General features: G+C 53.0%; 1 protein-coding gene across 2 annotated transcripts in view; it reads left to right on the top strand.

The window, feature by feature from the left end:
- Positions 1 to 22,111, top strand: part of SMAD7 (SMAD family member 7) — a 29,980-nt gene that overhangs the window by 2,565 nt on the left and 5,304 nt on the right. Inside the window, exons 2-3 of one of the 2 annotated variants that reach the window (XM_043444012.1) lie at positions 1,004 to 1,057; positions 6,698 to 6,769. In XM_043444012.1, coding sequence (XP_043299947.1) covers positions 1,004 to 1,057; positions 6,698 to 6,769 — 126 coding nt within the window. Of the gene's footprint in view, positions 1 to 1,003; positions 1,058 to 6,694; positions 6,770 to 22,111 lie in introns of both variants that reach the window. The other variant, XM_043444011.1, reaches the window with a different exon arrangement.

The raw sequence follows: 22,111 nt of genomic DNA, 5'->3' as shown, positions 1-22,111 counted from the left end.
GGGTCACGCCTCCCCCTCAAGGAGAACTGCGTTGAGGTGTGTGGCCGATTTGGATTCGGTCCAAGCCCGCCAAGGAAGGCTCGGAGAAGCGGTAGTGAAGGCTGGAGAGGAAGACTCCCCTTTAGGAAGGGAGGGGGAGCGTCACGTCGGGCGCAAGGGGCCAGGAGCCTGCCCTGGCCGGCGCAGCTTTGGGTTTTGAGGCAGAGAGAGCAGGATAGGAGGCCGAGCTGGGTACCTGCTCCCAGCTCCGCCAGCCCGGTGTGAGAGAGAACCGGCAATCAGGGGAAGTTGGGTGCCCCCTACTTTCTATCAGCTCAGGAGAGAGAGCACTGTAACCGACCGTCGGATGGTTTGCCCCCAGACTACTGAGCTGGGCCCTGGGCTCCTCAGTTGGGGTCCTCCTGTATGCTTCCAGGCTTCTCCATTGCATCCCTTTTCTCTGCCTCTTTGTGCGGGGGCGGAGTGCCCCTCGGGCGCCCACCGATCCAAGTTCCCCAGAGCCTTTGGGGTGCACCTTCCGGGGGAGCTGGGCAAGGGGGAAGCCCGTGTTCTCCGCGCGGGTGCGGGGCGCAGCGGCGGTGGCGGAGAGGAACTGCGCCCCGGGGGGACGGGTCGGGGCGGGGGCCGCAGGGGCGGAGGGAGCAGCGTCTGAAGTTCTGGGACGCGAAGAGGGAGGGGGGCTTCGTCGCCCCCCGCCCCGTGAACTGCGACGTGCGGCGGCCCCGGCCGAGCGGCGGCCGAGCCGGCGGTTTGCAGCCGGGCCGGCCGAGCGCGGCGGCGGCGGCCGCAGACGTGGAGGAGCGCCGCGCCGAGGCTGGCGCCAGGCGGCCTCTTTTGTTTATCTGACAGCTAAATATCAAGGCAATCACCGCCTCGCGGCCCTGCCTCCAACCCCCACAGCTAAGACAAACAGTTGGGCTAAAAGAATGCCTCTGTTATCATAAGTTTCTATCTCTCTCTCTCAGGGCTCGGCCTTTATTTTCTCTTTCTTTTTTAATTCCAGAGTCTCCCCCTCCTCCTTACTCCAGATACCCGATGGATTTTCTCAAACCAACTGGTGAGTAGCTGATTTTAAAAATATCCTTCCTGTCTTAAGTTAGAAATGGAGGCTGTAGAACGCGGATTTGTGTGTCTAGGCAGCGGCTTGGGGAGACGCTGGACTTGCCCTGAGGTGGTTATAGGTTTCCTCTGTTGGCAGTTTGGTGGATTTTTTTTTTTTTTCTTTTTCTTTTTTTGTTGTGACTGGAGCTGGAGGTAATGTGTGTGTGTGTGTGTGTGTGTGTACATATATATTTTTCTTTTTGCAAAGATGTTTCTTAGGTATGCTTTCCATTTTGTTCCTTTTTTTCTTGCATTTGCATCCCATAACCCAAGCTGGCTCAACTCAACGCGTGGACTCTGGTCCGTGCAGAAGTGTCTAGGGAGCCAAATGGGACAGGGTGATGGGAAACGTGGGAGACTCTGAGTGCCAGAAGTATCAGTGGGGAGATTGGAGAGCCCGATGGAAAGGAAGACTGTGTTTAGAAAAGTGCAGAGATGACCTCGGTTTGGGGCAAGAGAATAGAAAATTTAAGGAGTAAAGGCAACAACTCCCTCCCCCCCCTAGTTTTCTCAGAATTCCTAGTGGGGGCCATAAAAGTGTTTAGCATAGCTCTGCCTGCCTGTCGCTTTGTCACTGGATGGCATTCAGCCAGGGCAGAAGCCCCACTTGAGGCTGGCACCAGCCCTGTTGCGTTTGTCTGCATTCAGTTTCTGGCTGGCAGTGCAGGGGAGGAGGGAGGAGGGACCGCAAAGCTGGGGGCAGATCCGATGGGTCCTTGTTTCCTGGAGCCCCTTCTTACAGTGGGGAGGTTCCTGTGCCTGCAAGTCTGAGTTGTAACTGTGGTCTCTGCCGGTGCCTGAGAAATGCAGTGCTTGTGACAGTCTTATTTTGCCATGGTTCTGGGAGTAGGAGAAATCAAGGGTTGGGCCCCATTTTCCTCTTGGAATTCTACAGGTCCTTCCGCCTCATGAGTTTTGGCTGTTGGGCCTTTCCCCCCACTAATTAAAAGTTTTGCTGGGGCGTTGTCCTAAATTAAATACTTTAATGAATGGTGTAAGCGAAGCCCATGGTCTCCAGCCAGCCCTCCCTGACTCCACACTCCCTCCAGTCGGAAGGCGTTGCTGCTTGCCTGGTGCCTGTCTAATAAGTGGCCTGCGAAGCATATGATATTTTGCTTTCGATTTACAAAACACCAGATAAATGGTCATTAATGAGGAGATAAACCAGCTCTGTATTTGTAACAAACGTTAACTGAGATTACCAAGGTCTGTTTTCTCCAAGAATGTAACTTGACTGGGTTTTTGGCATCAAGACTCAAGAATTCTTTTATGAGCTTAGTTCTCCAAGGGGCCCTCTCTCTCCTGCTTTTTGTTTTTCCTTCTGTAGTCTTCAAATGTGGAGGTTTTCCTTAAAAGAGAGAGAGAGGCCAGTCATCTTGGCCCCAGGCTTAAAGACGACTGGGGGAACTGTTCTGAGAGAAACTTCCTAAAACCATAGGAAAGAAGGCCCGCGTTCTGTTGGGTTTCCTGCAGAGATTGTGGATAGCTCTGTCCACCGGATTCAAGCACTCACCGTCTTAGGCCAGGACCTCATTTTCAGTGAGTGGAGTGATATATTTATTCATTAGCAAGTGTTGACATTAGGTAGCAAAATGTGTGTAAACAGAGAAGCCACAGACAGGAATGCGCCATTTCCAAGGGGGAGAAAAGTTGTCCGGATCAGCCAATAGGAAGTGATTAACCTGCCAATCGGAAACTCAGACAGCTGGTTACTCACCCAAAACGTTTGTGTAAAACAAAACAACAACAAAAAACAGAAAAGAAGCTCCCCCCCCAAACCCAGCAAACCCTGAAATTTAAAAAAAAAAAAAAAGAGTAATGAAAAGTACCATCCTGCTATAAGGACACGAGGGAGCTAATGAAAGCCCCCATGGGAATCTCCTGGCACATTGGAGGACAGCCAGGGCTGGCTTTGCTGGCTGCAGTGGCCAGGGGCACCGAGGTCAGCCACACAGATGAGATGCTGCCCCAGCTTTCTCTTTGCCTTGTACATTGTGGAGAGTATTTGGCTGCGGAATTTAGATCAGCTGCTCACATTGTAAAGTTTCCGAGTCCAGGTTGAATTTTTGGCCTTGGGTTACTAGGTGAGAACCAGCCATAAGGTTTACAATGGAACGTTATTAAAATCTTAACCAGTTGCACAACTAAGGGAATCTCTTCTGCAAAGTCTCCAGCATGGGCAGAGGCGGTGGGGAGGGGTCAGGGCCTGGTCCCTCTGTGGCCTTTGGAGGAACTGGTGGTGGTGGTTTAGTCATTAAGTCGTGTCCAACTCTTGGCGATCCAATGAACTGTAGCCCGCCAGGCTCTTCTGTCCATGGGATTTCCCAGGCAAGCATACTGGCGTGGGTTGCCAGTTCCTTCTCCAGGGGATCTTCCTGACCCAGGGATCGAACCCCGGTCTCCTACATTGCAGGCGAACTCTACGGAGTGAGCCACCAGGGAAGCCTTTGGAGGAATGCCAGGGCTAAAAGTTGGGAGTTCCAGTTTGCTATGGTTCAAGCTGTTCCACTGCAGCCTCTGGGATGGCCTGGCTTTGGTAGACCTGAGTGCTAGGTGGTTCGAAGTCAGCAGGATCTTCTGGGAAGGGGCGGTCGCCATGGCTGAATGAAGGAGCAGGGTGTCTGTGACATGAGGCTTTCAGAAATCATGGCACCTCTCCACCGTTATCACACCAGGGGTGAGAGCAGGCTTTTAGGATGAGATCCCAGTTTATGGAGTAGGGGTGCTGTGTGGGCTCTGTTTCCTGTTTCCTCTGTATCTGAAGGTCTGAACTATTTGAAGAATGTCTTGGGGTGGGAGCGGGGGTGATGTTGCTGGCTATACGCTCCTTGCTTAGGCAAGGGACCCAGGTGACCAGTGCCTCTTTGCAGGTCAGGCCTCCAAAGCCTAGTCTGAGACCTTACCCTGCACCTAGTTTTTAACTCAGGCCACTGTTTTCCAGGCTTGTTTTTAAATCTAGAAATGATCGAAGCAATTAGATGATGCATTCATTCACTCATTTATTGGTTTGTTCATTCATTCAGTCACTCTACAGGCCCGATGATGTGCCTGCCTAAAATGCATTGATGATTCCGATGCACTGGTTTGTCCTGTAACCAGGGCTGTGGGTTGGGGCAGAGCTTAGGGTATAGTGGTGGTGGGGGGACTCCTCTGTGCCAGATGATACTTAGGAAGCTCAGAACTAAGTTGACAAGACAATGCTGGCTGTCGGGAAACCATTCTTTGAGAGAAGAGGGGGTCCCCAGCTTTGTCACCTTGTATCCCTTGTGCAGCTCATTCCAGGCACACGTCTTCAAGGGCTCTCTTGCTTCTGAGAGAGGGAATTGAGTCTCCCACAGAACCCAGCACTTCTGGGGAGCAGCAGAAGCTGACACCCTGACTTGGGAGAGCTATCGCAGCGAAGCTCTTTTTTTTGTGGGTGAGAGACGGAGGTGTGGCCTCTTGGCCCTTTACTAGCCTGGCAGGACCTAGATGATGCTGAAGATTGTCTCAGCCCAACTACCTGCAGGGAAGAGAGTGAGGCCTGCTGGGGAGGAGAGGGCTGAACCCTTGGGTAGGGCCCAGCTCACTGGGTGGCCCCTTGGGCTACTCAGTGACGCCTCAGTTTACCTGGGTGCATGTCAAACAGGTATACCTTGCTCCTTCACTGAGGTGGTAGGGAGACCTAATTAATGTTTGTAAATCCCTCCTGAGATCAAAGGCGCACAAAGGGCAGAGCACCATTTCATAGAAACGCTTGTGGTTGCCGGTGTGGAGCTGGCTTACCTTTGATCTGAGGCCGGCTGACAGCCCTCATCGCGGTCGCAGCTCTACCCCGAGATGCCGGGCTCTTCCTTTGAAACACACCTTGCCCCTGGGATTTAGCCAGCCAGAGCTGGGGGCAGCGGGGGCTGGCCGCAGAGAAGTCATCGTGTTTAAATGTGTGGGGGTGTCTTTCGTTTTGGGGGGAGCCTGTCTCTCCATCAGGGTGAAGGCCATCGGAGTAGTTTGGAAAGTGCAGGGTATACACTCTTTAACCAGCAACTCCATTTCCTGCCTGCCCCTATTGTTTTCCATTTGATTAAGTGTATCCTGTAACACTGTATATTCCTGTTAGGAATTAAACTTTACCCTGATACAATGAGATTACCCACATGATCTTTTCTGTCTCCCCTGCCTGATGCTGCCACTCCTCGGCCCACCCTTCCCCTGTGGAGAAGAATTCTTGGAAAGTTGTTCTTCCAACCTGAGAGAGAATGCAAGAGCGGGATTAGAGAGAGAACCTGAGACTTGGGATGGGGTGGGAGGGGGGCAGGCCCAGCCCCATCCCCATTTTACCCAGAGAATGGAGACAGCTGCTAGGTCCCTGGAGAGCTCCATGGCTACTTACCTCTGGGCTCCTCTTTCCCTTGGCTTCCTATTTGCCATCTTGGCTAAGCGGTTCCAGTGGGAAGCTAGTAATGCACACTCCATGGACGTCCTGCTAGTGACCTGGAGAAGGAGGGTCTGGGATTTGCACCATCTGACGCCATGTGACTGCTTTGGAGCCAGGACACTCCTTTCCTGACTGGCCTTTTCTCTGTGGATTTCCTAAGTTTGGCATTGGCAGTGATGCCCGATACACTTACGGGGTCTTGTGTATTTTTGTTTCATGGGACTAATTAGTTGTGGTTCGTAGCCATTATTTTTTTGTTTTAATTGCTTGGAGGGAGGTTGTGGAGTCTGTCTATTTCTCAGCTGGAATCATCATTATCCTCATTAACATTTAGGTCACTATGCTGAGCACTGGAGGGTGACAGACATTGAAGAGAAGGTTATAGACTAGTTCAGGCAGACAGGATCTGAAGGTGAAAGATCAGGAAAGACAGCGGAAGGCAACTCCGCAAGTGCAGGGTGCCAGAAAGATTTTTATAGGGACGGAGGGCAGGGAACCTTGCAGGTCTGGGGTTGCCTGGGAAGGTTTCCACACACGGGAAGTTTTTGGATTAGGTCTGGAAGGAGCTGGGAGTCTTGCTGAGAATGTTCTCTGTTCTCTTGACTTGAGGGGGCTTCACCCAGGTGTGTACATGAATAAGATTCTTTGAGTTGTACTTGAGATTTTCTTGCACTTTACCGCTATTAGAAAGGGAAAAGCAGTCCCTTCAGCCCAACACCCCTTTCTTAAGGAACTGGGAAGTCTGTCAGTAAACAGGTGAGAGTGGTGGCGAGGGCCACTGGATCCAAGCAAAGAGGCCATGCCCTTGATCTTTCTCCGAGAAAGGTGGCTGGGAGGGAACCTGGGCCTCCTTTGTTTGACCTTGGGGACTACCTGGTTTCCTCAATGTGGGGACTTGCAATAAAAGAAAAAATTCCAGCCAGTCTGTGATCGAGTCTGACTTGACGAATGATTAACTGGCTGCCCGGAGCCCAGACGGGTGACAAGGTGCTGTGGTCTGTCTCATGATGGGTAGCAAAGCCTGAGCAGCGCATTAATAATCAGCATCGTGGCTGGGAGTCAGCCGTTTGGAATGTGTGGTTTCTCTTTAATGCTGCTTAGAATGTGCTTAAAAATTAATCTTGGTGTACTTATTTATTTATTTGTGTATTTATTTCTCTCTTCTTCTCAAATCCACAGCAGACTGTCCAGATGCTGTGCCTTCCTCCGCTGAAACAGGGGGAACGAATTATCTGGCCCCTGGGGGGCTTTCAGGTGAGACGCTTTTCTCTTATTTTCCCGGGGATTCCAAGGCCTCTTGAAATGATTGGAGATTTTGGAGGACCGGAGGTGGCCTTCTGCCACCACAGCTGGTCTGGAGTTAATCCGCGCTTTTATGTGCATTAAACTGGATGTATCTTCGCTGACTCCCGTCGCCCTTCAGCTCGAGGTCCTGGGCCACTCCATAGATGTGGAAATGGGGGCCTCAAGGGTGTGGGCTCTGTTTCTTGGTTGTTGTTAAGCAGCTCCCGGCTGGAGGGGCTTCCGCTTGGTGACTCTGGTGTTCTTAGTTCTTGGGTTTAAGCTCTTCTCTTGCTCTCTCAGTGCATCAGGTGCCTTGAAAGGAGGGGATCCATCGTTTGGAAACTTGTAGAGGACAGATCCCGGGTGTAGGATGGGCGTTTAGAGAAGACGACCTCGGGGCTTCCCTGCCCATCCTGCCTCCAGGTCGAGCTTCCGGCCGGCGTCTACAGTGCATGTTGGGGGTGGATGGATGGGTCACTGCAGACAGTAGGAGCTGACACTGTGAGCCAGCAGGGAAGGTGTCCCTCAGGGCCCACGGGTGTGAGCAAGGGGCCTGGAATTTGCCCTGGTTGGAGGGTTATGGAATTGGGTGAGGGGCACTGGGTAGCCCGAGCATCCTTATCCCTGAGAGACAGGAGAAGAGAGTGATAAACTTGGAGATGCTCATTAGCAATGTAAGTGGGAGACATTTCCATTTTGTTCTAAAGATGTCCTGTTTCCACCTGCTTTTCCCACCCCAGTATGCGTGCCATCACAGGATTTTCTAACAACTAGCTAAAACAAGAGGGAAAGTAACCTGGGGGAGAAAAGAGAATCCAGTAGGGTTCTGGGCATTTGCCTTTGGGACATCTGCGTAGGTGGGATCGTGGCAGCCCAGATGGAAGCTGTAAAACGCTTCTGAGAGGGGACTTCTCACTGGTCAGGTGTCAGTCTCGGTTCCTCCCAGCCAGTTCCCGCTGCAGGAATTGATCTTGCCGAGAATGTCTTCAGGGAGACCCTTGTTTGTTTTGATTTCAGTGCAGTATGTACTCTGGTTGTTATCTGAGACAGAGGGTATTGTTTATTCAAAGCTCCTAATGAGAGCGGAGCAGGAAAAAAGAGGAACCCAGAGAGGGCAGGGGGCTAGGGAGCGTGAGGATGAGCGTGGACCGTGGGGGTGGAGGAGGGGAGAACATACAGGGATGTATGAGTTGCATCTCTTCTGCTTTCTAAGGCTAAGAGGGTTCCGGAAAGAAAGAAGGCCAAGGAGGAGGAAAGGGTCTGGGCAAAGTCGCGCGCTGAGGATGTTGTTAGACGGTTTTATTTTTTAAATCCTGAATGTGCAGGAGGAGTCCCAGCCCCTCCGAACCACATGAAATAAGCAAGGGAAGTGGTAGCTTTTGAAAGGGGTCTTTTCAGAAGGTTTGTCTTCTTGATAACATCTTGTCTGTCTCCTCTGCTGGAGGAAGTGACGGCACCAGCCTGGGCCACCAGCCTCCTTTCCCGGCCCCAGAGCCAAACAGTGTCACAGTGCAGCCCCTTCTGAGATGGGTGGGCTTCTGAGAGTTTTTCTAGTCCTGGGAAGAAACTGGGGGTAAAGCAATGATGAACCCCCCAGCCCCCAGCCCCCATAGTAACTGCAGCCATTTCGATGAATGAGGAGCTGCTAGGAAGGAGTGCTTGTCTCTGAAGGGCTAGCATGGTTCAAGGGAACTGCAAAAAGAAAAAAAAGTGATGGGGGGGGGGGCTCCACATGAAAGAGCATTTGTTTTGAATTTTAGCTCTTGATTTACTAATTCCCAAGGCTTCAAAGTTTGAGCCCTTTCTTCTTTCCGTTCAGAGTTGGAGCAGTTTATTAATAATGTGCTGTGGGGGGAAATTGAAGAAACTGTTTCTTGGGTTGTTGCCAGTGGTTTGGGGGTATCTGGAGGGGAGGCAATGGGTGCTGAGAAAACCCAGGGCTCCCATCTCTGCAGTGAGAATGCCCTCTCCCGCCCCCCACTCTCCCCTGCAAAAGATGATTGTAGTGGCCCAGGTCCAAGGTGGAGGGTTTTGCAAATGGAGAATGCCCAAACCTCCTTTCCAAGAAGTTGATCTTTCCATGGGGGGTGGTAGGGGTGGGGTGGCCAGGATGAGGCCAGTTGCGGGGTGAGGGGGTGCGTTGGCTGAATGAGGCAGGGGAAGAAGGCTGGAGGGGGCATGCCTGCCGTGCTGAGGGCCAGGCCAAGTGGGCATCAAGGTGGGGTGCAGGAAAAGCGCCCACACGCCCCTGCCCCCACCTCCCCCTGGAAATCACCTCTCTGAGTGTCTCCTTCACAGGCCCCCATGTGCTGTTTTCCTTCCTGTCCTGCCCTGGCTGAGAGCAGGCTTAATGAATGGGGCTCAGTTTAGGGCGGGAGGAAGGTCGGCAGCGGGAGCCAGGGCTTGATTCTCTTGGCAGGGGAAGAAGGGAAAGGAAAAACAGTGGTGTGAAAACGTGGTGCCTCGGAGGTGGGGGTGGGGGGTATGCTCGAAGGCACGCCCCTCCTGAGATGCCGGGGTGACTCCAAGGCTGGCCCTTCCCTTTCCTGCGAGGAAGGGGAGTGGGCGGGCAGGAGTGCTGGGAGCCAGCCCGCTGGCTGCAGGTTGGAATTCCAGCCGCGCAGCGCAGGGCTGGCCGGTGAGACACAGGCCCGGGCCTCTGGGACTCAGCGAAACAGACCCCACCCCTGCAAGTTTCCTCAGTCTGGGAAAACGGCACACATTTTTAGAAGGCTGTGACTCGGTTCCAGGAGATTGTACTTTCATTTCTGACAGCCGGCTCTTCGAGACAGATGGATTGCTCGGTGCCTGGTTGTGTGTGTGTGTGTGCGTGCGTGTGCGCGCATGCAGGCGTGTGTGCGGGCTGCAGACGTACAGATAGACCATCCCGTGCACACACACATGAGCGGGCAGATGCCCGTGGGCAGGCTCGGGGTAGGCCTGGGTCCCTCTCACACGGGCGTCGGTGAACGACAGACAGCTTCTCCTTGAGGATGTGTGCTTGGGGCCTGGGGAGTGTTTATGGACTGGTTCTGAATCGCAATCGTAGGTGTGGTACTTCTTGAAAGACGTGTAGAACAAACCCTGTTGTTGGCATGCATCCTGGACTAGGTGTCCCCACCTTGGAGAGGTCTGACATCGATGGGAAGCTTCTGGGTTCAGCTTGGTGGTGGAAATGGAGAGGATTTACTTGCAGAGCTTTCTCTGTATCACTGGTAATTGAAAGCATGCGTTTGAAACTGTCATCTTTGCAGCCTCCATCTGCAGTTTGGGAGGGGCGGGGGAGCTTTCATTCAGCTTGTCTGCTGTCCTGATTTGGGGAGGGGAGGTGGGGGTGTTGAAGGAATACCGCCTCACTTCTGAGTTCTAGGTTGTTCAGCTGAAGACCCTTCATATATTGATGTCTAAAGCAGGTTGGGCCTCCCTGGTGAAGGGCAGGGATTGGAGGCCAGTGTCATTCATCATCATTTAAACTTCAAAATGGGGCTTCCCAGGTGGCACTCGTGGTAAAAGAACCCACCTGCCAATGCAAGAGGTGTAAGAGATGCTGGTTTGATTCCTGGAGGAGGAAATGGCAACCCACTCCAGTATTCTTGCTTGGAGAATCCCATGGACTGAGGAACCTGGCAGGCTACAGCCCATGGGGTCACAGAGAGTTGGACATGACTGAAACATCTTAGCAAGCAAGCAAAATTTCAAAAATGGTGCCACTTTCGAGGAGGGCTTCCCTGATAGCTCAGTTGGTAAAGAATCTGCCTGCAATGCAGAATACTCCTGGTTCGATTCCTGGATCAGGAAGATCCACTGGAGAAGGGATAGGCTACCCACTCCAGTAATCTTGGGCTTCCCTTGTGGCTCAGCTGGTAAAGAATCTGCCTGCAATGTGGGAGACCTGTGTTCAATCCCTGGGTTGGAAAGATTCCCCTGGAGAAGGGAAAGGCTACCCACTCCAGTATTCTGGCCTGGAGAATTCCATGGACTGTATAGTCCATGGGGTCGCAAAAAGTCTGACACAACTGAGCAACTTTGACTTGGAGGAGGGAGGTGGGAGGCAGTGGAGACCTTGTACAGATGTGTCTGGGGGAGGTGGCTGAGCGAGCCCTCTCTTGCCTGGGCAAAGCCACGCTCATTGGAGACAGGGTTCTACCAGCCCAGGGGAGGCCCACTCCTTTGCCAAGATCTTCAGATCCATGTATCGCTTCTAGTTCTGGGTGATGGGAGTGCCCTTAGGCCAGCATCCATTCCAGGAACGGTTCTTTCCTCTTCTTTGATGGCTGCTGGCGTCTCTGAGAGCCACAGAGGAGAGTCTTCAAGAACACCTGTATAATATGGAAACGTGGTCCTGGCTCCATCCACCGTCAACTTGGGCCCAAACCAAGAAGCTCAGGCAAAACTGTTCCATCCTGTTTTTAAGGAACGTTATTCAGCTGCATTTGTTGTCTGGTTGGGAACAGTGATGGCAAACTGGGAATTTGGCCTGGGTGCCTGTGTGTGTGTGTGTTTCAGTGTCTCCTTCCTGTGCCTGGGAACAGGCAACTTGTGGTTTCTCTGGTGTCTCTAATGCCTTGGGGAGTGGGGTGGGGATGGGTGGCGTTCATCCAAGTGGCCAAGAGCATGGGCTTTGGGGTTGTCAAATGGAGCAGCCCATGTGACCATGAGCAAGCCCCTTATCTACCCACTCCCTTTCCTTCACGCCACTGTGAGGAGTGACAGTCTGGATCTCTGGGGACCCACATGTCCCCTAGTGCCAACCTGATGACTCAGGCCCAGGCCAGCTCACCTGGTGCACACCCAGTGAAGACCAGTCACAGACAGCAGCTCAGACTCTTGGCCTCTTCTGCAAGGCTTGAGGTCATGCACTCAACCCTGGGGGAGGGCTCACTGTTAAACTCCCTTTGTCCTGGAAAGAATGAGACAGTCAGGCAGGAGTTAAATGCAGGGTGACAGCGTTTAAAGTCTCTGGAGCAAACGGGCTGCCCTGCCGGCCAGACGAGATGGGCCGCTGCCTCATGCATCCTGTCACCCAGACAGAACCTGGCCAGCCCGTGGAGGGAGAGGGGGTCAGGTGAGGGTCAGGTTCCGGTGTATCTCTTGGCCACAGTCTGGGACACTAACTCCCCCTCCCCAGGTAGGCTTTGCCTTAGCAGAGCCCAGCTGTCGGCCTCTGGACCTCAAGAAATGTCAAAGGATTCATGACCCAGTTTGGCTCCCTGGGCTTCTTCCTTGCTGCTGTTACTGTCCCGAGACGCTGCTCCTGCATCCAGTGCTCGCATTGACGCTCCCTTCACAGCCGGTGTCTTAACCCAGTGGGAGAAAAAAAGACACAGGCAGGGGTCTCCAGTACTGCCTGCATGTTAGGACCCCTGGGATCTTTCACCTCACAGTCTGCTGGTACAATCCCAGCAACAAGTGTTTTTTGAGGCTTCCCGGGTGATTTCAAGGTGCAGACAAGTTGGGGAGCCTCTGATGTAGGGGGTAAAAGGATCTCTGTTCCCATGGGGACTAACCCTGGTGGCCTCTCTTGGTGGCTGTGCACAGATTGTCTGTGCTCCTATGGTGAAGAATTCGAGTATCTTGCTTGTTGAGCCTCTTCTCAGCTAAGACATTTGCTCGGTGGTAGGGGGTTTCCCTGGTGGCTCAGCGGTACAGGATCTGCCTGCCAATGCAGGAGACGTAGGCTCAATCGCTGGGTCCGGAAGAACCCCTGGAGAAGGAAATGGCAACCACTCTAGTATTCTTGCCTGGAAAATCCCATGGACAGAGGAGTCTGGCGGGCTACAGTCCATGGGGTCACAAAGAGTCGGTCCTGATTTAGCAACTAAACAACCGCAAGAAATTTGACAAGATGTATTAACTCTGCCCCTGCCTCCTGGTGGCTTTACTTGTAGTGAAGGACATCGTAAAAGTGACCCTGAGTCAGGGTTTCCTTTCAGGATGCTGAAGGTGTTCTGGAACTCGGTAGTGATGATGCTCAGCTCTGCGGGTGCTGTCATTGTCATTAATGGTAAATGTTATGTGATGTGAATCTTGCCACAATCGTAAAAAATAGTGATCTGCGGTGGCTTTATATACATGCAGGTATTTAGTGCCTAAGAAACACTGGCTCTGGAGGATAAAACACTGGGAGCTATTGGAGGTAGACACTTATTTCCAATGCATCTCTGAGGTCTCGCAGGGTCGGGGTGTGGGGTGCAGGGAGTAGGGGAGATTGATCAAGGGCCTGTCTCTGTGATTTTTCAACCTTTCCTTTTCCATGCTGGTGGCAGAAAGGAGAGACAGGAATGTTCCCTGTGGCTCATTTTCCACGGCTGACCTTTCAGCAGGGGAAGGAAGTCCCCTTCTTTTTTCTCTGCCCCAGACGCTCTTTCCCTCTGGGCAGCCCAGGGTCTGGTAAGCAGCCCTGCAGGGGCTATCTCCCAAAGCCTGAGGTCTTCCTGACCCCCGCTGGGCAATCTGGACCCCTCCTCTGGGCCTGCTGCCCGAGCCTCTGGTCCATGTGACGCCTCCGCCGAGGCCGTAGGGCTGCAGGGGAGGCTAGTGGCTCGCGGGAGCCCTGCTTTGCAGGAGCCCTGTGAAAGGATACTGTACAGTGTGACCACTGGGAGGTCACCACTGGCCCAGCCATCGCTCCTCGCGCAGTACTGAATGGCTAGCCCAGTCTGGCTGTGTGCCTACTGTCACAGACAGGCTTCCTCTCCGGGCTATTTTCAGCGGGAAGATATTATTAACTGCTGAGGCACAGTTCTCAATTTAGTGGCTAACACACCAAGAAAGCAACATTCCCTTGGTGGCGGCTGCTCTACCTAAACATGTTGGCTCATGGCGGGGTGCTGCCCCCAGCCCCCTTCCGCTTCTCCCCGTGGGGATCTGCACCCTAGCCCACTTTCTGGGAGAGCTGGGGCTGTAGATTGAGCAGCTGCCATAGAGAGAAACGAGGCTTTCTCTTAAAGCCGGCTCAGAGGTGTAGACAGTGATCATGGTTTATATTCTAAGATGGGGAGATCTTTGTGACTGGGATGGGGCACTGTACGGAAATAGGAACTTTCTATGGAGTTTAGGGCAGTTGTTTAAACCAGGGTGATAACTTTCACCTTGGAAGTGAACAGGAAATATTGGGACAAGACAGGAAATTGCATCATTCCTTTTATGAGAAGAACTCCAGAGAAAAGTGGTTCATGGAAGGTAGTGGCTGCAAGGAGGCCAGCCGGGTTCTGTTTTGTTTTGTTTCTTTCCTAGCCCCTTCTTTTCCTTCCACTCTCCAGAGAACCTTTAGGCCATTTTCATTTAAGAAAGAGACTGTTTGAGAACTTTATGTGATTTTTATTATTTAAAAAAAAAATTTTTTTTTACTAGAAGGGTCACCTTCAGTTGAAATGTTAACTGCAGCCTTATTTCCCGGTTTACTAAAGAATCTTTCATGACTTTTTCAGCTTCCTTCCCCAAGTGGTGAGGCTGAGCAGCTCTTGGCTGGAAGCGAATTTTGGTTTGGCTGCACAGTCTTCTTCGATGCTGAGCCCCACCCGGTGTCATTAGCTCAGTTTTAACTTGCAAAAAAGAAAAAAAAAAGAAACACACACACACACACACACAAATATATTTTGGGGGCAGGGGATAGGTAGGAATCTACTGATGCCCATAGCCTTTTCACCCCAGCGTGGGCTTCGCTTGACCATGGTGCCTGACACCTGGAAGGCTGGGGCTGTCTTTATTTACAAGCTCGGAGCCTCATTTTGCTCAGGGAGTCCCTGCCTTAGCTTCCTGAGTGTCTAGTGCTGGGGTTCTGGTGAGAAGAGGTGGCAGACGACAGTTCCCCTGGTGTAGCTGTGCCCGGGAGCTGCGCTTTGCCCTGGGTCATGGGGTATTGTGGCCCTGAGTCACCCAGTAGCTTCCCCCAGAAAGAGGGCTTGTGCAGCCCCGCGGTGGAGAAGGTGGGGTTGTGCCGAGTGTGAAAACAGTTGTCATTTTACTCATCTCTGGGTTTCTAAGCCCCTGCTTTGACAGAGTCATTGTTCTCTGACGGGGGCGGGACATGGGACAGCACCCTGACCCGGGCTGCCAAGGAGCCATCTTTAGGATGGAGACCAGGAAGAAAGAGGTTTGTGTGTGGCTGGCTTGCTCCTTTCCCCCCTCAGCTTTTTTTTTTTTCTTAGTGGGCTTGTTTTGTTTTCATAACACAACAACGGCCCTGGGGGTGTGTAAGAGCACTGTGGGACACTTGGTGAGGGTCACGTGTCCAGATGGAGCAGGATGCCAAGGCAGAAGGCTGTGGGCAGGTGGTGAGCCCACGGAGGTTGCCTGGCCAGCGCCTGGCTTGGAAACACCTCGCGGGATCAGCCGCAGCTGGCTGGGAAGGAGCTGAGGACAGGGGCTCTCTTCCTGCCTCAGCCTTTCTGGCTGACCCCTGCCTGGAAGGCACCCTCCCAAATAGGTGGGTTCACACGGGCCGCTTCCTGCTAGTTGTAAGCTGGGGTGGTGGTGGGGGTGGTCAGTGGGGGACCAACTGCTTTGGTCCAATCACTGAGCGGTGATTTATTGAGCACCTACTGTGTGCCAGGCTCTGCCGTTCTTGGACTCTCTGCAGAGGGTAACGGTTCGTCTGAAGGTGTTAGGGGGTCAGTGAGGTGGAGGGTCCTTGGAACAGAATTTGGCAGCTTCCGAGCTGTGGGGTGAGGTGGTGTTGTAAGACACAGCTGAGGTGCAGGGGCGGGCCTGGGGCTGTGCTTTGGTTGTGTAGTCTGTTGAGAGCCGAGATAAAGCAAAGCTTGTTGATAAACAGAGGTCTGTCTCCCCTGTTCCTGGGTCTGTCCCTGCTGCCCGCTCATCTTGTTGACGGTGAGATAACAGCCTGTAATAGCAGGAGGTAGGATTGTAGTCCAGACCCTGGCTGTACCTGGGAGCACAGCTGAGCATGCAATAGGGGCAGGGGACATCTGGAATGGTAGCATTTATGCCTTCACAGCCACAGGGGAGGTGGGACATTTCCAAAGCCCGGGAGTTTGAGTTTTCTAACTCTGGTGGGCTTGATTCTCATGAAGACCATCTGGGGATGCAACACTTGGTTTTTAATTTAAAATCTGATGGTCAAGTCCATTTTTGAGTTCCCAGATGGTTTGAGAGGCTCTGGCCCACCTGCGGGTGGGTTTCCACGGGGTAATCTAACACCTAGTTACCAAGGGGTTTCATGTTCGCACGCATCCTGCCCTGGCTGTTCCCGAGGCCGACTGATGGCTTCTTGGGAGTTCACTGGTTTCATTCATTCGTTCTTGCTCCTGTGTCAAGTCGGAAGAGCTGTTTTGGCCTGGGGTTTGATCCCGGACAGCAAGGGAAGGGTGGATTTCAACTCCAGTTTCCCTCTTACAAAATGGAGAGTTTCTATCTTTTAGACTCGATCACCAAGCCTGGACTGCTGGCTCTCCTGTTTACTCATTTCTGTGTTGCTGTTTTTTAACTTTTTAACTTGGGGTTAACAGGAACAAAAAAGTACTAAGCCCAGAAAGGACTGTGCTGTCAGTAAACTCGCCTTTCTGCCTTTGCCAGCTGGAGTTTAAATCTTCATCACCCTTTCCCACCTTGCGGTCGGTCTCTGAAGTTGGCAGGTCTCCTCCTCCGGTAGGCTCAGCGAGCTTCTGGGGCTCGAGAGGGCCAGGAAGAACTGCTCTGCTCAGAAAGTGCCTGGGGACCTTGCCAGCCCCAGGGCAGCCTCCCAGCCAGCGCGGCCCCTCCCCCTCATTAATCAGTAACCCAGAGGGAAAAGCAAGAGATGCGTTCTTCCTGTGATCTGGGTGCACAGTACAGTTCTTAAAAATAGATGGGCCCCAACTCCAGCTCAGTGGGATCAGAGTCAAAGCCCCGCTGGGGGTGTTTCCTGGGGAAGAGACCTGGCATTGGGGGTCTTTCAGAGATTCAGAAGCCCCCCATCCCTCATCCCAGTCAGATGCCCGGGATGGGGTTTGGAGAGATTACAGTGGGAGGTAAAGTGCCCACCCTCCAGGTTTCCATCCTCTGGGCTGAGGTTGGAGGCACAGCCACCAGCTGGCTGCATGGCCTTTGCGGAGCCATTTTTGTCCTGGACCGTAGTTTTTTCCTCTACAAAATAAGCCAGTGGACCTGGTCTCCACGCCCCTTGCAGCACCGAGTTGCATCCTGTGATCTGTGATTTTTGGTTCTTGGATTGGAAGGTGTGTGAGAATGAGACCCCTGTTGCTGAGGTGGTGGGCAGCTAATGGCCTCTTCCTTTGAAGAAAAAGATTGCAGTTCTTCAGGTTTTTTTGGTTTGCAGACTCTTTCAAGAATGAGTGGAAGCAGAAGGATCATCTTCCCCAAACAAATGCATATGCATACCAATATTTGCAGGTATTTCCTGGGGTCCTTCCCCCCAGCACCCCCCACTGTGGAATCCCGTGTACTCAAGAAGGCAGGGTGAACCGGGAGAGGATTAGGAGAAGCTGGGCCTTTTCCCCGAGAAGTGGAATTGCTGGGCATGTGGTCTTTCTGTGTAGGGTTTTTGGAGGCAGGGTCGTCCTGACTTGTGTGTCTGCATAGATGGATCACAGATCACTTGGAGCAACCAGGTGGGCTTGAGGCTGAGTTCTGGGGCAGGGGTGGTGGGGGGTGGAGTGAGGGGTGCAGTCGAGGAGGAGGGGTGGCCTGGCTCTGCAGTCATCCAAGCCAGACTGGGACCTATATTTATGCGAGGCCCGGAGTCCTCTGAAATGTGGGGTGCACAGCACAGAGCCGCGGGGGGCCTTGAGAAGGGTGGTCCAGGGTGGGGGGACTGGAGACTAAGGGTGGGAGGGCTTGCGAGGGGTTGGGGTGGGGGGCTCAGGCCTGGGAGGTGTCCTGGGTGCTTTGGGGGTGAAAGGGCTGAGATCGCTGAGCAGTGAGTGTGTCAAAGCCAGGGAGATTAGATTACGGAGGCAGACAGAAGTAATGATTAACTTTTCCTGTCTGCACACTGTCTCCTCTCTGTCGAACTGTTGTTTTTCCCTGCAAGTACAGTGCGGCCCTGGCCTGGCCCTGCTGTTGGGTTGTAAAGAAAGAAGGAATGAGTGCTGGGAGTGAGCAGGGGGCGGGGAGCCAGGGAGCTGGCCGGAGAGGAAGGCTTTTCCATCAGATCCAGCGTTGGAATTTATTGGCCGGAATGCAGTAAATGTTCAAAATGCCATCCCGTCCAACAGTTTTCATAATTGTTATGGAACAAGGGGAGCTGGGGGAGGGGAGGGATGAAAAGGACTTTTGTTTCTCGCTGGATTTTTCCACATCTTCGGACGGTTTCTCTACCCTGTAGGAAAAAAAAAAATTGAGAGTTGAGCTGGAGCAGGGTGGGGGACAGGGTGGGGGCAGGGCCAGCATCTGGGGTTGGAATACCTTGCAGGGAGCCTGGAGGGTCACTGCGGGCTCCCCAGGCTTTATTAAATCAAGGACCACAGCAAAAGCAGCTCCAGCAGAGCCTCCAGACATGCAGAATCAGACCAAAAAACTGCCCTACACCTCTGGGGGTCGCGTCCTTTCAGAAAATTGGCTTATTCTGCATCTGTGTTTGTTAAGATTCTTGAACGTGTTAGCCAGCAAACTTAGAAGTGGTGTGTAACAAGAAGAAAATGCAGGGCTTTCTGGTGGTTTAAGAGGAGGTTCTTTTTTTGTTGGATTCACATTTGCAAGTGGCTGCGCACCCCCAGTTGAGAATATTCCTGCTGAATTTGGGGGCGATTTCAGGACCCGCTGCAGGTGGGGATGGGGGTGGGTAAGAGTTGTGGGATATTCCCCTCCTTTTTGTGTCTTCCTGGAAGTGGCCAGGATCCTCCCCCTAGGGGAGCAGGTCAGTGAGCAGGTGACAATTGTGCAGGTCTGGGGGGCTCTGTGTGTGCAAGTGTGTGACCACCCTTTCTGAAGGGAGCTGCTGAGTTATGTGGGGAGGGGGGTGATGGTGGGGACTTGGGCGTTGCACCGTGGGGTGGAAGAGACTTGAAATTCAGACTTGCAGGATGAGGCTGGATGCACACTAACCAACAGCCAGGGAGGCCCATTTACTGTAAATATTATGAATGGAGTTGGCCGGGCTGGGAGTCCACACCCTTCCTCTGAGGCCTCTGGGAGCCCAGCAGAGCTGGCCTCCTCAGAAGGCAGGCAGCCGGGTACACGCTATAATTTGCATGGCTGAAGGCTGGGGCACAGGAAGCCGAGTCAGCCGGCTGGCGAGACAGATGGGAGCTTTTGATATGTGTGGCTTCCCGCCCCTGCCCGGCGCTACCCTCAATTATATCCTCTGATGGCAAAACACTGCTCTTAGGAGGGACCCCTGGGCTGCGGGGCCTCTGACTTGGGCCATCCGAGGGGCTCTGGGGGGTGGGGTTGGGGCCCATCGTGGGGGAGCAAGGAAGTACATTTTAGCTCTAGTAACTGATTACTCATCACAATTTTTAAGGCACAGTCACGAATCTTCGAGACTAGCAGGATCTGCCAAGTGTGTAAGCTCGGGGAGTTTGCAGGAGGACGGAGGGTGACGATGAGTGAAAAACTTCAGGGCACCAAGCCTGGTGGGCATTGAAAATAAAACAGTGATACAGGCCACCCTCCCCTGAGGACTCACTTCTTCCTGGGGGCCATGAGTGATGAGAGGCAGGAAGAACTCAAGTTTGTAACTCTTAGAAAAAAAAAAATTGGGTTAGAGATGGACAAGGCCAAATCTGACTCCCATCTCTTTTTCCTTTCGATTTTGTTTTGTTTTTGTTTTATTGTTGCAAATGAAATGCAAAAATGTGCCCCACTCCTCAAAGTGATTTTCTTAACTCTCAGGAAGGTAGTAAAAATAAATGGAACCGGTGTTGTTTAATACTGAATCTCCCCGAGTGGAGACGGAGCCCAGCAGAGCCAACAGGGGGGCCCTCACCCACCTTCTTGTTAGCTGTGGGCAGGTCAGACTGTGACTCTTGACGGGGCAAAGCCGCTTGACCAAGGTCACAGAGCAACGACTTGTAGGCAAAGAAGTCTTTTCACTCCTGGCTTCTTGGTGCGAGGGAGCCGGACCCCGCACTTGGGAACAGAGTAGGCATAGCGTTAACAAAGTGGGCTCTGAAGGACACTTGTTTTTCCCTCTGGCGTTTGGAGAGGACTGGTGTGGCTTTAGAGGCCTGAGGTGGCTGCCCACCCACAGCTCACACAAGGCCGTGTTCTGGCCTTGAACCCAGGTGATGGGTGCCTCCACCTGCCTCCTTCCCCCTCCCTTAACATCGGGATGCTAACACCATGCAGCCTCGCGGGGTCCCCTCTCTGTGAGCCCCTTTCCAGCAGGGCTCTACATAGTAGCTGCTCACTAGGTGTAAATTGTCACCCCAGAACCCTTCTCCCATTTGGGGTGAGGTGGGGGTGGGGTGAGGTGTGGTCCGCATTTTCTGAGCACTTGGAAAACCTCCGAGATGATACGCCCCCTAAGAGTTGAGCACCTCCAGTGTGGCTGCTGGCCAGGCCCTGACCTCTCCTGACTTCTAGCAAATTGTCATAACACCAGTGAGGCCACTACTGGGAGCTCCGCTTTTAGGGAAGCTTGGGAGGCAGATTTGAAGGGAGATGTCTGACTCCATAGCTGGGAGGTTGGGCCCAGGGATCTGAAGAAGCTCCCTGGCCCTTGAAGGAGAGCCGTTGGGACCCCCTGCCCATCCCCAAGTCCAGCCACCTCAGTGGAGAACCTCATTGCCGAGCTCTGGGAAGAAAAAAAAAAATCCAACTTTTTCCTTCTGCCTTCTTCCAGCCAGAATTCATTCTTGATCCCTTTGATGTAAGAGCTTGGGGTGGTGGTGATGGGTCTGGACTCAGGGTTTGCCAGGTACCTGAGAGTTAACCTGAATTAGTTTCAACCTTCATGGGGAGCTTGTGCTAACCCCCAGAGCTGTCTTTGCTGCCCCCAGAGTCTAGGGGAGCGGCTCTGACGTCATCTTTCGAGTTCCGGATGAGGTTGTAAACGTGGCTGATTAGAGCTGACCCCAGAACCCAGACTGAGCTCAGACGGCGCGGCAAGCGTTTATGTGTTTGCTTTAGTTTTTGGGCCATTTGCTTCCCGAAAACGGAAAACCAGTGAGAAACTTTTCGTTAATTGTGTTGGGGGTGAGATTGGATGGGTTGGCACTATTATCTCAGTCCTTGTCCCTGGAGTGGGCTGGCCGCTCTCAGAACAGCCAGTTTCCTGCCCAGGGTGGGGACCCAGGCTGACGGGAGCTGTTAACCTTTGGGATGACTGCTTAGGGGGAGGACAGGATGAGGCAACCCTCGGTGGCGCCGGGAGTCCCGAGGAGGGAGGACCCTGGACCTGAGGGCGAGGCGTGGCCATGTTTGCGTCCCAGGGTTGCCCTCCGCGGCCTGGGTTCCATCCCCAGCTGCCTGCTCCGCTGGACCACTGCAGGGGCGGGATGGGGCGGGGGGGCAGTGGTGGCTCACAGACCCATCCCACTGTTGGGTAACGAGAATGTTGGATAAGAGAGGTTAATTTCTTTATAACTCAAGTGCCTCTCAGAGAGGAGCGTTCCAGCCCCCTGCGGCCCCTGGCAGTGGGCACGTCAGGCTCAGTGGGTGCCTGCTGCCGTGACTCTGCTGTCTCAGTTTCCCAAGAGCATCCTTGTTGTGAAAATTCAGACCCCCCCCCCCCGCCCGCATCAGCACCCCTTCTGTGTGTGGACCCAGCTCGGGTGCGGTGGCCTCACTTCAGATGCTCGCAGAATCCCCCTGGGTGCTTTGGAACAGCTCTGCCTCTCTGGCGTTATGGTCACCTTCCTAAGCTGGAGACTGGACATGGTACCATTGAACTTGGCCTTTTCTCTGCCCCTCCAGTTTTTTCTTTTCTTCATCTCCTCACATCTTCAAATAAAAAATTCCTCTCTTACCTACCGTGTGGCCTTGAGGTCTGGTCACCCTGTGCCATTGCCATTCCAGGCGTGAGGTTCATTCATGAGCCTCTGGTCTTCTAGAAGGGTCTGGTCTGTTCATTCATGACCAAGGTAATTAAATAACTCTTTGTGCGAGGCAGGGAGCTCCTTGTTAAGTGGTCTTCCCTAATGCAAGTGCAAACACGAGGCAAAGTCCTTCCCCTTCTCCTCACCGCCTCCCCCCTTTTCCTCTTAAAGGGTAGATTTTTATGCTTAAAGGGAAATTGGGAAGGGGGGTGGGGACAACCTTAAAGGAATTTTAGGCCGATTCAGCACTTTTCTGGGGTTGCTCCAGAAATTCCCTGCACTGTAATAAAAAGAAAAAATTGTGAGCAGGCATCTGATTAGTTCGCTTTTTACAACACAGCTTTTCTTTTGGATGCTTTAAAATGCACAA

This window comes from Cervus canadensis, chromosome 23 (genome assembly GCF_019320065.1).
Source record: "Cervus canadensis isolate Bull #8, Minnesota chromosome 23, ASM1932006v1, whole genome shotgun sequence".
In the NCBI taxonomy this organism is placed as follows: Eukaryota; Metazoa; Chordata; class Mammalia; order Artiodactyla; family Cervidae; genus Cervus; species Cervus canadensis.
Note: the sequence above shows the minus strand (reverse complement) of the source record. Positions and strands in the feature narration are given on the sequence as shown.